The sequence below is a fragment of the Triplophysa rosa genome, linkage group LG24 (genome assembly GCF_024868665.1).
Source record: "Triplophysa rosa linkage group LG24, Trosa_1v2, whole genome shotgun sequence".
NCBI lineage: Eukaryota > Metazoa > Chordata > Actinopteri > Cypriniformes > Nemacheilidae > Triplophysa > Triplophysa rosa.
In genome coordinates this window covers 15,950,169-15,962,721 of record NC_079913.1, presented here as the reverse complement: position 1 = coordinate 15,962,721, position 12,553 = coordinate 15,950,169, and the positions used below count along the sequence as shown (strand labels likewise).

The 12,553-nt window shown below is 41.3% G+C and overlaps 1 protein-coding gene across 2 annotated transcripts in view; it reads left to right on the top strand.

Annotated features, from left to right (window-relative positions):
- Positions 1 to 6,474, top strand: part of LOC130547519 (ubiquitin carboxyl-terminal hydrolase 15-like) — a 29,338-nt gene extending 22,864 nt beyond the window's left edge. For both annotated transcript variants that reach the window (XM_057323490.1, XM_057323489.1), the window contains 11 exons: positions 1,283 to 1,366; positions 1,437 to 1,531; positions 1,613 to 1,801; positions 2,774 to 2,883; positions 2,974 to 3,249; positions 3,648 to 3,718; positions 3,802 to 3,917; positions 4,154 to 4,303; positions 4,644 to 4,747; positions 5,130 to 5,218; positions 5,297 to 6,474. In XM_057323490.1, the coding sequence (XP_057179473.1) occupies positions 1,283 to 1,366; positions 1,437 to 1,531; positions 1,613 to 1,801; positions 2,774 to 2,883; positions 2,974 to 3,249; positions 3,648 to 3,718; positions 3,802 to 3,917; positions 4,154 to 4,303; positions 4,644 to 4,747; positions 5,130 to 5,218; positions 5,297 to 5,518 (1,506 nt within the window). In that variant the 3' untranslated portion in view covers positions 5,519 to 6,474. The remainder of the gene's footprint in view (positions 1 to 1,282; positions 1,367 to 1,436; positions 1,532 to 1,612; positions 1,802 to 2,773; positions 2,884 to 2,973; positions 3,250 to 3,647; positions 3,719 to 3,801; positions 3,918 to 4,153; positions 4,304 to 4,643; positions 4,748 to 5,129; positions 5,219 to 5,296) is intronic.
- Positions 6,475 to 12,553: the final 6,079 nt, after the last annotated feature.

The following is a 12,553-nucleotide window of genomic DNA, read 5'->3' as shown; positions in this document are numbered from 1 at the left end:
CCCAGGGCTCAGTTCTTGGACCGCTGCTCTTCTCCATATACACAACGTCCCTAGGCTCTGTCATTCGGAAACACGGCTTTTCCTATCACTGCTATGCGGATGACACACAGCTCCACCTGTCATTTCAGGTTAATGATCCAACGGTTTCTGAGCGCATCTCGGCATGCCTGAAGGACATCTAACTCTGGATGAAGGACCATGACCTGCAGCTGAACCTTGCAAAAACTGAACTGCTTGTGAACTGCTTGTGATCCCGGCCGACCTGAAGACTCAGCACGACCTTTCCATCCAACTAGGTTCATCAACCATTACTCCTTCCAGAATGACCAGAAACCTGCGAGTGGTAATTGATCAGCTGAACTTCACAGACCATGTTGCCAGCACCAGCCTGTCCTGTAGATTCATCCTCTACAATATTAGGAGAATTAGACCTTTCCTGTCTGACCATGCTACGCAAGTTCTTAGTACAGTCTTCTACTTCTTTTCTACTTTCCTATCCTCCCCCCCTAAAAAAAATTCTTAGCTTAGTATACTTTCATAGGCTGACTGAGACCAGTTGTAATGCACCTATGCATTGTTGTTGTCTTGTTGCACAAATTGCTTCTACTGTTTTCCCCTACTTTGTACGTCGCTTTGAATAAAAGCATCTGCTAAATGACTAAATGTAAATATAAATTATGGGACATCCGTGCCATCTGAAAGGGTGTTTTCTGCTGTGGGTCTAACTGTCAACAGGCTCCAGACTGTCCCCACAACACATAGGCCTATATAAACATATTGCTTTATTAAATAAAAACTAGCCAAGCTTTGGATTGAGGTAGGCCTGCTATTTTTATTTGATGAAAAAACTTCCTGACGGAAAAAAACTTCGCCGGTTCTTCAAGTTTTTTCCTTGCCTGTTTATTTAATGCTTTTTATTTATATTATTTTAGTTTTCCTCCATTGTCCAAAATGCTGCAGGTTCGTGAAAATGTGATCATATTTGAATGCAGGTGCTGTTGTTGATCTATTCTGTATGCTGCTGTTCGCACTTCAAAATAAATCTTGCATTGCATTTTTAACAGGTCACAGACACTTGTCAACCATAGCTGTCTCATTTCGAAGTCTGCATCCTTCGGGTGTCGCATTCGAAGAAGGCATATGCTTGGATAATGTTCGGATAACAAGCGTTGTTTCTCGGTCAGGGAAATCAACCGAAACGAACATCCCTATTGACTGTTAACATGAAAGCGAGGATTGGGTGAGGTGGTAATATCTTTGTTGTCTCTCTTGTGTGTTTCAGTATAAAGTGACGGTGCCTAAAGTGGGCTCTATATCAGATCTGTGTGCATCGCTTTCTGCCCTGTCAGACGTTCCTGCTGAGAAGGTAACATCTGAAATGTCTTCTGTGCCATCATGCGTTTACTGCATCTCACCGCTTCTTTCTGCCCGTCTAGATGATTGTGACGGACATTTACAACCACAGATTTCATCGAATCTTTGCCACTAATGAGAACCTGAGCAGCATTATTGAGCGGGATGACATCTACGTGTGAGTGTCTCGTCCTCGTCAGATTGAAATTACAGAAATGCGTTGTGAAGCTGATGTTCGGCGCTTTTGTCCGTGCCGTAGGTTCGAGGTGGCTGTGAACAGGCAGGAGGACACGGATCATGTGGTGATTCCAGTTCATCTGCGAGAAAAATACAAGCAGTCTGGTTACAATCACACCAGCACACCGCTATTCGGCCAACCCTTCATCCTCACTGTACCTCGAACACTCAACGAGGACAAATTTTACAATCTACTGCTGCTGCGACTCTGGTACGCTTCGGTCTCATCTCAAGCACTTCTGTTACATCTTTGTCTCATAGCAGTTCTGTGTCTGTGTGGTGCTTTCTCAATTTTTGCAATATCCGATTTGGTTTCTATGGCAATGACGTTGCATTGATTCATGCGTCGACCTGTGTATGACATCGCAGTACCGTGAGAACCATTTCACAGCACACTGCTCTGTGTTGCTCTCGCAGTTTGGTGGTGTCATACACGGAGTCCAACACGGTTACTTTTTCTTACTATATAACGACGTGTAGCCGCTGCGCTGGATTACTGTGTCTATCGAAGCTGAAGTCTAATAAACAACAACACAGCAAGCTTGAATATGCAGAGATGTCTGACGTGCTTACGTTTTATCGTGTTGTTTCACGTGGCGTGAGAACGTAACTTAAGCCTAAAGCTAATCATATCCAGCTAATCATTTCCAGAAATGCCATATGAATAGGATTTTAAAGCATATATAAATTGAAGCAAATTTCATGTGATTTTTCGCTGTTCACACTTGCTAAATATGATCGGATTTCAATCAGATATGCACTAACAGTCTGAACATCGCCTCAATCTCTGTCTCACTTTGTCTCACCTCTGTCTCTCTTTAGTCTCATCTCTGTCTCATAGCAGTTCTGTCCCACCTCTGTTTCACCTCACAGCAGTTCCCTCGGTCTCACTTTGTCTCATCTTCTAGGAGTTCTGTCTCACTTAAGTCTCGTCTCTGTCTGATCACCCTTTGATCTGTCTTGTCTCAGTATCACTTTATCTGTCTTATCTACAGTCGTCATTCCGAGTGTCTCTCATCTCAGTTTCATTTACTCGTATCTTAACTGTAATTTCGGTTTTACATAGTGTCCTGTTGTCTTGACATATGGTGTCACCTCTGTTGGTGTCTGGCGTGTCAATGAGTGAATTGTGTGTTTCTCAATGCGTGCACATGATTGTAAGTTTACCTGCTGTCGTTTGCAGTCGTTTCCTTCACTCAGCCGCTGAAGAGGAGTCGGAGGAGACGAACTCCACCAAACATCACTCCATTAACGGCAACGCTACCAACGGTGTCAGCGAGGAAGGCTCACCCAGTAAGCCCGCTGTTCACTTCTAACATCGGCATGCACATTTAAACAGTGCCAGCGCTTCATTCTAAAATACAATGAGCACTTATCTCTCAGGTGAGATGGAGACCGACGAGCCGGACGATGAGTCCAGTCAGGACCAGGAACTTCCCTCTGAGAATGAAAACAGCCAATCGGAGGACTCGGTCGGCTGCGATAACGACCTGGAGAACGGAGCGGTCCTTGAAAACCCCTCTAAAGGTCAGCAAATGGCCAGCCACAGAAAGCGTCTTTTCACATTCCAGTTTAACAACATGGGCAAGACCGACCTGAACTTCATCAAAGGAGAGTCGCGGCAGATCCGATTCCACGAGGATCACATGCGCCTCAGCGGTAAGAGAGCCTTCACTTACCATGCCCTTATTGATCATACCTGCCCGCGATGACATCATCCCTGCACGATAGCAATATAGCCGCCTAAGCCCCGCCTTTCACTGTCACTGTTTCAGGAGTGACGACTAAATGAATGCCTTAAGTTTTTAACTCATGACTCTCCTGTAGTTGTGTCCTGAATTTTGTGTACGTGACCAAAATCATATGCAAATAAAAAAGTTGGGATACAAATACAGGCTGCATTATAGCGTCTGGGGGGAGTGTGTTGTAAAACTCTTATTTAGATTTTCTGATGTGGTGATTTAAATGTATTCATTTAACAGACGCCTTTATCCAAAGCGACTTAAAAATGAGAGAGCATTTAACGAATGTGACACTTGAGTCTGTTGTTCCTGCAGATAGATGCTATCTCTCTTTGGACTGGGAACCAGACATAAAGAGAAAATACTTTAATGAAGCTGCAGCCGAGGTCAGACTGTCACTAGTTTTCCGGTCAGAAGTTGTTGTTGTTGTGAGTCATAGGTTACTGATAAACTTTTTTCCACTTTGAAGGACTTTGATAAGCATGAGAGTATGGATTATAAACCTCAGAAGAAAAGCTTTTTTAAGCTGAAGGACTGTATTGAACTCTTCACTACCAAAGAGAAGCTGGGAGCAGAAGATCCGTGGTGAGACTCCATGATTTAAATGTTTGATTTGTTTTGACAGAGATGAATCTAGTAGAACTGTTTCCATAATGTTTTTAGCTGTCCCGCTCTTTGTTTCACAATCAGTCTTGCTAAACGTTTCACTCGTCAAGTGTTTTATGGCAGTAAAGGGGCGGGCGGTGCTAGCGGTTCCAGATGATTGTGTGTTTGATCCTATGGCACAGGGTCATGAAATGTCTGTGTCTTTCATCTTACAGGTACTGCCCCACATGCAAGCAACACCAGCAGGCCACTAAGAAACTTGACCTGTGGTCTTTACCGCCGATTCTGGTGGTCCATTTGAAGCGTTTCTCCTACAGTCGCTACATGAGGGACAAGCTGGACTCACTGGTGGATTTCCCCCTGCGGTACGGCAGTTCGCATGTAACGTAGCCCCTGTGCTCAGTTATAGTAGGACATGCTGCTTAGTAAATAAATGGAGGAAAGATGTTGATAAGATAGTGGTAAGGTAAATGTAAAAAATCAGAATCATGTGGTAGTTTCCTGTGGCTCAGTGGTTAGAGCATGGCGCTAGTAACGCCAGCAACACCAAGGTCATGGGTTCGATCCCAGGAGATTGTACATAGACTGAAACAAATGTATAGTACAATGCAATGCAAGTCGCTTTGGATAAAAGCGTCTGCCAAATTCATAAATGTAAATGTAGGTCTGTTTGAATGCATGAGGTGTTTTGATGTGTTCCTCCAGGGATCTGGACATGTCTGAGTTCCTCATCAACCCCAACGCTGGTCCCTGTTGCTATGACCTCATCGCCGTGTCCAATCACTATGGAGGAATGGGAGGCGGCCACTGTGAGTATGCACGTTGCAGATGTTCTCAAGGAAGAACGGTAGTGGTTATGAGGATAGAGCTTTGAGGGATGCCACAGCAGAACATCATTTATATGATGACGTGTGGGACAGACTTGTGCCTTAGGCATGCCAGACATGCACAAGTCATCTTCAGACATCAGTTGGTTATTGCTTCCCAAAACCAGTAAATGTTTGTCAGTCTAGAGGATAAAATAGCCTCAACCCACGCTTTATGTAATTCTTTCACGTAGGGAGCATGAGTCAGGCGTTAACATGTTTGCCGTTGCTCAAGCAAATTGACGGACGCACGCTAAGCACTAATATTACTGAGCTGAACACGCGTGTCGTTGGTAAATGAAAGTGTCTTTTGTTTAATTGTCAGACACGGCCTATGCCAAGAACAAGGACGATCACAAGACGTACAACTTTGATGACAGCAGCGTATCTCCAGCCAGTGAGGAGCAGATAGTGGTGAGATTGACACCGCAGCTAAATAATAAAAGTTGTGCTGTCGGATGACTGACGCTTCTCCTGTTGGTGTGTGTGCAGTCCAAAGCAGCATACGTGCTCTTTTACCAGCGACAGGACACTGTCGAAGGTACGGGCTACTTTGCGCTGGATCGCGAGGAACCCGAGGAGAAGGAGAAATTGCCCACGGCGCATGCGACGGCGCCTCCAAGCGATGAGGAGGAGGGTGAGGAAGATCTAAATGACAACGAGCAGGACGAAGAGCTCGGCCTCAACCGAGATGTCACCATGAACACCAATTGAGCGGAAAGGTCGAGCGCGCACCCAAAGCCTTATGTACAGTAAACGATGCGGTCATCGTAAAAAGCGTCCAGAGACGGTACTTTGGATTGGGATGTAGCCAGCGGAGCCGCATGTACGAGCGTTTGGACGAGTTTTGCGTGTATGGTTGTGTTGTTTCGTGTAGAGTCTGGAGGAACACTGAGGAGTTGAACTGTCAAGCACTGCTGACTGCTGTTCCACAATCACTTTTGTTTCATTTGCAGTTCGTGAGCTCGTGTCACGCGTCGCATCGTCAGTTACCGTTTTTTTTCAAAATGCATAGAGAGGCGTGTAGATACCTGTGATACGTCGGCCGAGAGTTTGCGTAAAAGCTGCTTGTGCCGCAGCGCTGACGTCAACGGGTCGGAGGAATACACGAAAGGCTTTATCCTTGCACGCCCTTTTTATTCATGGATGGTCATTTCATGCGATTTTACTGACTCTATGTTTTAGTTCACCTCGGCATTAACGAAATCTCAGACCGTTGCCTCTTCTTTGCACGATTCTCACATCGGATCCTCTCTCATATTCTGCCACATGTCTGTTCATTCTGCCTTGAATTGTAGAGAAAGAGAGGCGAAATGAGCATTCTCCGACCGTGCCGGCTGGCTTCTTGCCTTTGAATGTTTGCTGGGGTCGGGTTCGGCTGTGACTGCTTTAGCTTTCTGAATAATAAACCTGTACATACGAGTTCACTCTGTGAGTGCACATTTATAAATTTATTTATTTATATGGAAACAAATCTGGGAAGACAGACTATGAATTGAATGAGGCTTTGGTGAATCGCACACCTGGCTGTGGGTTCTTTTTGGAAATGGAAGCGATGGTTGTGCATGATCCGGGGAATACCTTTAGCTGCACTTGAGTTCACTGTGGTTTACATTTGAAATGTGCATGTGTATTTATATACAGACTTCAATAAAGCGGAGTCAAACCGTTGTGTTGCCTTCATGCTTTCTCCTTGGGGAACATATAGATGCTGCGCAGACTACAGGTGAACAAACCTCAGGGTTACAGGATCAGTTTTGGGTTGACAAAGCTTTGTTGGTACGACGAAGCAGCTCATCAGATTTCTTTTTTCACAACTGAAGCTTTGATTCTGAAGCTGAGATTAATCCCAGTGACGTCGGCACCGTTATACCAATCGATTACAACATGGATAGAGGGAGTTCTCTGTGTTTTACAGGAAATAATTACAGCAAATATTAGGAACACCATGTATTTCGGGCACAAAGTAAAACTGTTTCTGCTGCTTAAGCAAGAGAGAACTGTTTAAGATACACTGCTGATCGTGTTACAGGTCTAGCGTGTAATGTTTAGGAGGCTCTACTGACAGAAATGTAATATAATATAGATAACTGTGTTCAAAGGTGTATAAAGACGTTACCTGCCAAAGCGTTGCGTTTTTATTACCTCAGAATGAGCTATTTCTATCTACACACACGTCCCCTTGCTGGAATTCACCATGTTGTTTCTACAGTAGCCCTCAATGGACAAACTGCTCTACAGAACGCGTTTTGTCACTATGTTTATGTATATTTTGTGTTTTCAAGAGAGGGATGAGCGGTGGACTACGCCGTTGGTTGCAATTCGCAACCTGACCACTAGATGCCGCTAAAATATACACACTAGTCCTTTAATGCTCAAGATAAACAATAACCTATATTATGTATGCCGTTACTAGCATACTATAGTGGGGTAAAAACTACAGTAGTGTACTGTAATATGATGTATAATGTATGTATGTTGCTGCGTCCCAATTCGTCTACTTATACTATGCCCTTAAAGTACTGTACTGTTTTTGTTATGGGAAAGTATATACATTTTAGTGCGTAGCAAAACAGTATGCACTGTAATCCTTAACTGTCACAAACATCAAAATACAGCTCTTCTTTCCATTAAGGTATTTATTCATTCATTATTTCATATGTAATGTTTACTGTATACTTTACTGTATTTACTGTTACTGTTTACTGTATAGTTATTAATTTAGCAAAGCATCTTTTATTCATTCCCACCCGCTTGAATTGCATTAATAAGGAGTTATCACAAGCGAAGACTTTAGTTGTGCTATCTTACAGTCAGTATATAGTAAATGTAAGTTAAAGTGTCGCCAATGTAACCGGTTAAAAGAAGTGGTGATGAGGTCTTGAAATGTATGGAAAGAGTCTTTAAAAAGGTCTTAAAAAGTATTACATTTAGTTCCATAATTATGCGGATTGGGACGCAGCTTATATGTGTGCGTGCGTGGGCTACCACAGTGGTTGAATATAACCTGCCTTATAATACAGTGCGTGCCTAATTATTAGGCAAATTGATATTCTGATTAAATATTTTTCCAGGCACACTTTACCAATTACCAACATTAATACCAATTCCCATTATAAGAATGCAATACTAGAAATGGCAACATTATGGGTGTTACCAGTGGGGTAGTAAAATTCTCATTGCATCAGCAAAAGAATGAAGAATAAGGTGTAAAACCATGAGGAACCCCTGAGTCTCCAGTGCCACCATTTTTCAGAGCTGTAACCTGCCTGGAGTCTCCTGAAGTACAAGGTTCTCGGGCTCTCAGAGACTTTGTTAAGGTAAAGAATCCTAGAATATGACCCCCACTTAATAAGAATCACACCCTAACAGAGAATTAACTTGATGAAAGTCAAAGGCCGATCTACACAGAGAATTAACTTAATGAAAGTCAAGAGCCGAACTACACAGAGAATAAACTTGATGAAAGTCAAAGGCCGATCTACACAGAGAATTAACTTAATGAAAGTCAAGAGCCGAACTACACAGAGAATTAACTTTATGAGAGTCAAGATCCGAACTACACAGAGAATTAACTTGATGAAAGTCAAGAGCCAAACTACAGCAAACACCGATCAAAGTAATTGTGGTTTGATTAAATAAAAAAATCTTAGTTGCGTGGGCAAAAGTGATATTGATTCAGTGCTATTAACAATGACAAATCAACACTTTTTGATGTGCTTTCCTGTATCTCAGTGGTTAGAGCTTGGCGCTAGCAACACCAAGTTCATGGGTTGGATCCCAGGGATTGCAAGTACTCCGATACAAATGTATAATATAATGTAATGTAAGTCGCTTTGGATAAAAGTGTCTGCCAAATGCATAAATGCAAATGATATAATGGTTGCTTGCTATCAGGGCTGTTAAGTAAGGGGTAATGTCCATGCAGCCGGTTGTTATGGCAGAAATAAGCCCTGACAGTGTGTCACACTGAAGGGGCTTATTTTGCGATAACAGCCGGCTGCTTGTACATTATCCCGCTTATTACACGGCTACTTACCACATGAGAAAAAAAACTGGACATGAAATGTGAATTTGAAGCTCATTTTTACCGAATGCAGACCTTCCGCAAGAAAAAAAATGTTTACTTTCAGTTTTAAGATAAGAAACGACGTTCAAATGTCACGAACAGGCAATTTGGTTTAATCATTTGTAAATCTAATGTCATATATTTGATTAAAAGACATTTATATTTAATTTGTAAAAAAAAACCTGTCAAAATGATTTGCTGCATTGGGTTATTCGTTGTGAGAGGTTGTTATCTGGGAATAACGACCCTTGGAATGTTGCACTGGCCAATCAGAATCAAGTATTCCAGAGTGCCGTGTAATAATTCTCAATAAGATCTTACACAGATGACAGAAATAAAGTGTTGTGTGTAATAAGTGAATATGTTAATGGTGTTTGTATTTAATTCTCCTGTGATGAGATCTTGACAGATTTATTGTGTTAATCTGTTATTTACTGTAAATCAATATTGTTGTTTTTTTCTGTTCTTGTTGATGTTTTCTTCAGTGAATGTGTTTGTTAACAGCAGGTGTTCATCACTAATGATTCAATCATCACTTCATTATCTCATTCACTTCAACACTTTATACACTCTGTAGTGTGCACTCATACAGACACTGAGCAGTGTTCATTTACTCTGTAATTTACTTCAGTCAAAGCATCAGATGATTCAACGAGTCAAGTTGAGTGAACGAATTTGCTTCATAGTTAATTTTCTCCTTTATTTTACACAAAGTGGGCCACAGTCCTTCATTCAATAATCTCTGGGCCAAATCCGAGCCACATTCCTTTTCTACTCAAAATCTAACAGAGGTGTGTGGACCAGATCTGGGCCGAGGACCCAGCCGTGTATCGGGCCACAAGTGCACTTTCCAGACAGACTCCAAATATTAAGTGTTGGTTCTGGGAATGTTCAAATGTGGCTGTTTTTAAATGTATTCAATAACATTGCGTTTCAAAATGACTAATTTGATGTAATATAAACAAATCCATTAGGTGGCGTGAGTCTGCAATGCAGAATACTTGAGTAAGAATGAAAAGAAGGGAGACATATGGCGCTCGCTTTGTATCGTTGGCGAACGAGGCTGACAAGCACGACAGATAACATGCGTGTAAGCGTGCGTGTACGTCTCCATATAAAACATTGTTTTTTTTGGAGACGTACACGCAAATGTCACGTAAACACGTTAGTAACGTGTAGCTGTTGATCTATACAGACGTCACGTTTATGGCGGTTGAAATGTGCCACGGATTACCTACCGAAGGAGACTGTCGTGTACTTTTACGTGAACGGAGTCTACGTCGTCACAACAGACGCGTGACACACACGTCGTGGATAAGGACGTCTTCACAACAGACGCGTGACACTAACGTCGTTGATAAGGACGTCGCCGCCACCCGCTTGTTAAGCCTGACGTCACGCACCACTATATATGTAGGTCATATACTGTTTCCGGGTCCATGATAGTTCTGTAGGCGAGCATTAGTGACTTGAATCAGAGTATTCACATCAGTGAGTGTACATTAATATCAAGAGTAACAATGGCACATTTAAGAATATATATTTCTAGATAATTATAATAATTATGTAATTTATGTGTTCTTGCCTCCTATGACATATCACTTTATTGTTTCCGAATCTCTCTGTAGGTCGCTTGAAATAAAAGTGTCTGTTAAATGTCTAAAAGTTGATTTAAAGCGGTAATGTCTGCCTTAGTGTGGGACATAACATACAGTATATTTTTAGACTTATTGTACAATGCTTATATGTACTTTTAAAATATTTGATTGTTGGTTTCCTTATAATAAACAAGATGTCATTGTTTTTCTACTTTCTTGTGTCTTTTTCCAGTTGTAATAATTTATTGTTGAATATTTTGCTTTGAAATATCATCACTTGAATGTGCTCTTTTTACTCTGTTTGATACGGGCTTGTCTGTCACCCGGCCTATTACTGCAATATCTGCAAAACAGGATGAAACTATACAGCATTGCTTTGTCTGAAAGTGCTCATGACATTAGCTGTATAGTGCAGTCGTAAATACAACTGTCTGCCCTACAACAGACTCCATATTCTTCACTATTCCAGACACAAACATGACTCTTGGACTCTAAGAGTTGTATGAGAGATACAACACAAATTCATTTACATACAAATCTAGAAAATTACAGAATATGAAATAAACTTTTGTATTCTACTTAGGGTAACTATATTTTAATTTATTCGCCCTTTTCTATTCCATCATAACAATGCCCCTGCGTATGAGACAAGGTTCAGAAAGAAATAATTGATTCAGTCAATGTGGAAGAACTTGACTGGTCTGCATAAAGCCAAGTCCTGAACCCAGCTGAACACATTTGGTGTGACTTTAAATGCAGACTTTGAGCCAAGAACTTATCGCTTCACATCAATGACTTGTACACAGTGGTGCAGTCATTTTACATTTTTATTGAAGTGGTACAGTCAAACCCGAGAATGCAGGGTAAGTTAAGCCCATTTCTAGAAGAGAGGTAACTTTCAGAGTCAGTAACCATAGTAACTTACTCTGTGAACCCAACCCAGAGTTCTTTCGGTCTCCTCCCTCTTTGTGCAAACAGTGTTCATCATTCATTCATTTAATATACATTCACAAATTTTGATCACACAGACACAATCTAAGTGACTAAAATGTCATATGTGCTTTTACATGAAGACGCTGCATTAATTCATATATTAGCTTTTACTATTGAAGACATTACAAAACTCTTTTCTGTAGTGTGTTTTGGGTAATATTCCAATAGGATCTAACATTATAACCATTAAATCCTTTACTTTTTCTATTGTGTTTGGGGCAGGGTTGTATTGATTTTTCAGTAGTGTTATATAAAATCATCATGTTTGTAGTGTGTTATAGGTGACACATGAAAAACCTCTAAGGAACGTTCTTATAACAAACTTTTGTTAGCTGGGTTGTGTTTCAGGTTGTAGTTGTTGTGTTTCTCTGGGTAAATTTAATTTAAGTTAAGTTTTTGTTGATCTTTTCTGCAGTGATTGTGTTTGTTAACAGCAGATGTTCATCACTAATGACTCAATCATCACTATAATAATAATGAAACTCAATACAAATTCTGTCAAACAGGAGCACAGAAAGGTGTTGGTTTTAGGATAAATCTGGGCCAGAATTGAAATGAACTGTTGTTTATATTTGGGTCAGTTCTGCTTTATTTGTTTTGTTTTTGGCTGACATGCGGCATTGCTTTGGCTTGCTTGTGGCCCAAACCTGGCAAACAGGAGCGGTCCGCCCAAGTGCCATCATTCCACGCGGTATGTGGGCCAGATGAGGTGGTATGGGGAGTAAGGTGTGGGCCGGATTTGGGCCGCAAATATTTGCTATCTGGGGCTAAACATCTTAGAAAGAGCAGTTTTACATGTATTATAAATCATAAATATCTTACAGACATCTTCTAGAGGTCTATATGACATCTGACAGCAGACGTCTCAGAGATGCATTACAGATGAGCAAACTATCAAAAAAATATGTCTTGCAGATGTCAATGCAGACATCACAGAAGTCTCCCAGATGCATGTGTGCTCTTAGGGAAGAAGGCAAATGTTCTTTCTGCTATTCTTTAAACTACTTGAAAAAACATCCGATGTTTTTAAGTTGGAAGCTGGCATCAGCGTTAAAATATGGCAGACTGTCTTCTCTTATAAACTCTTTT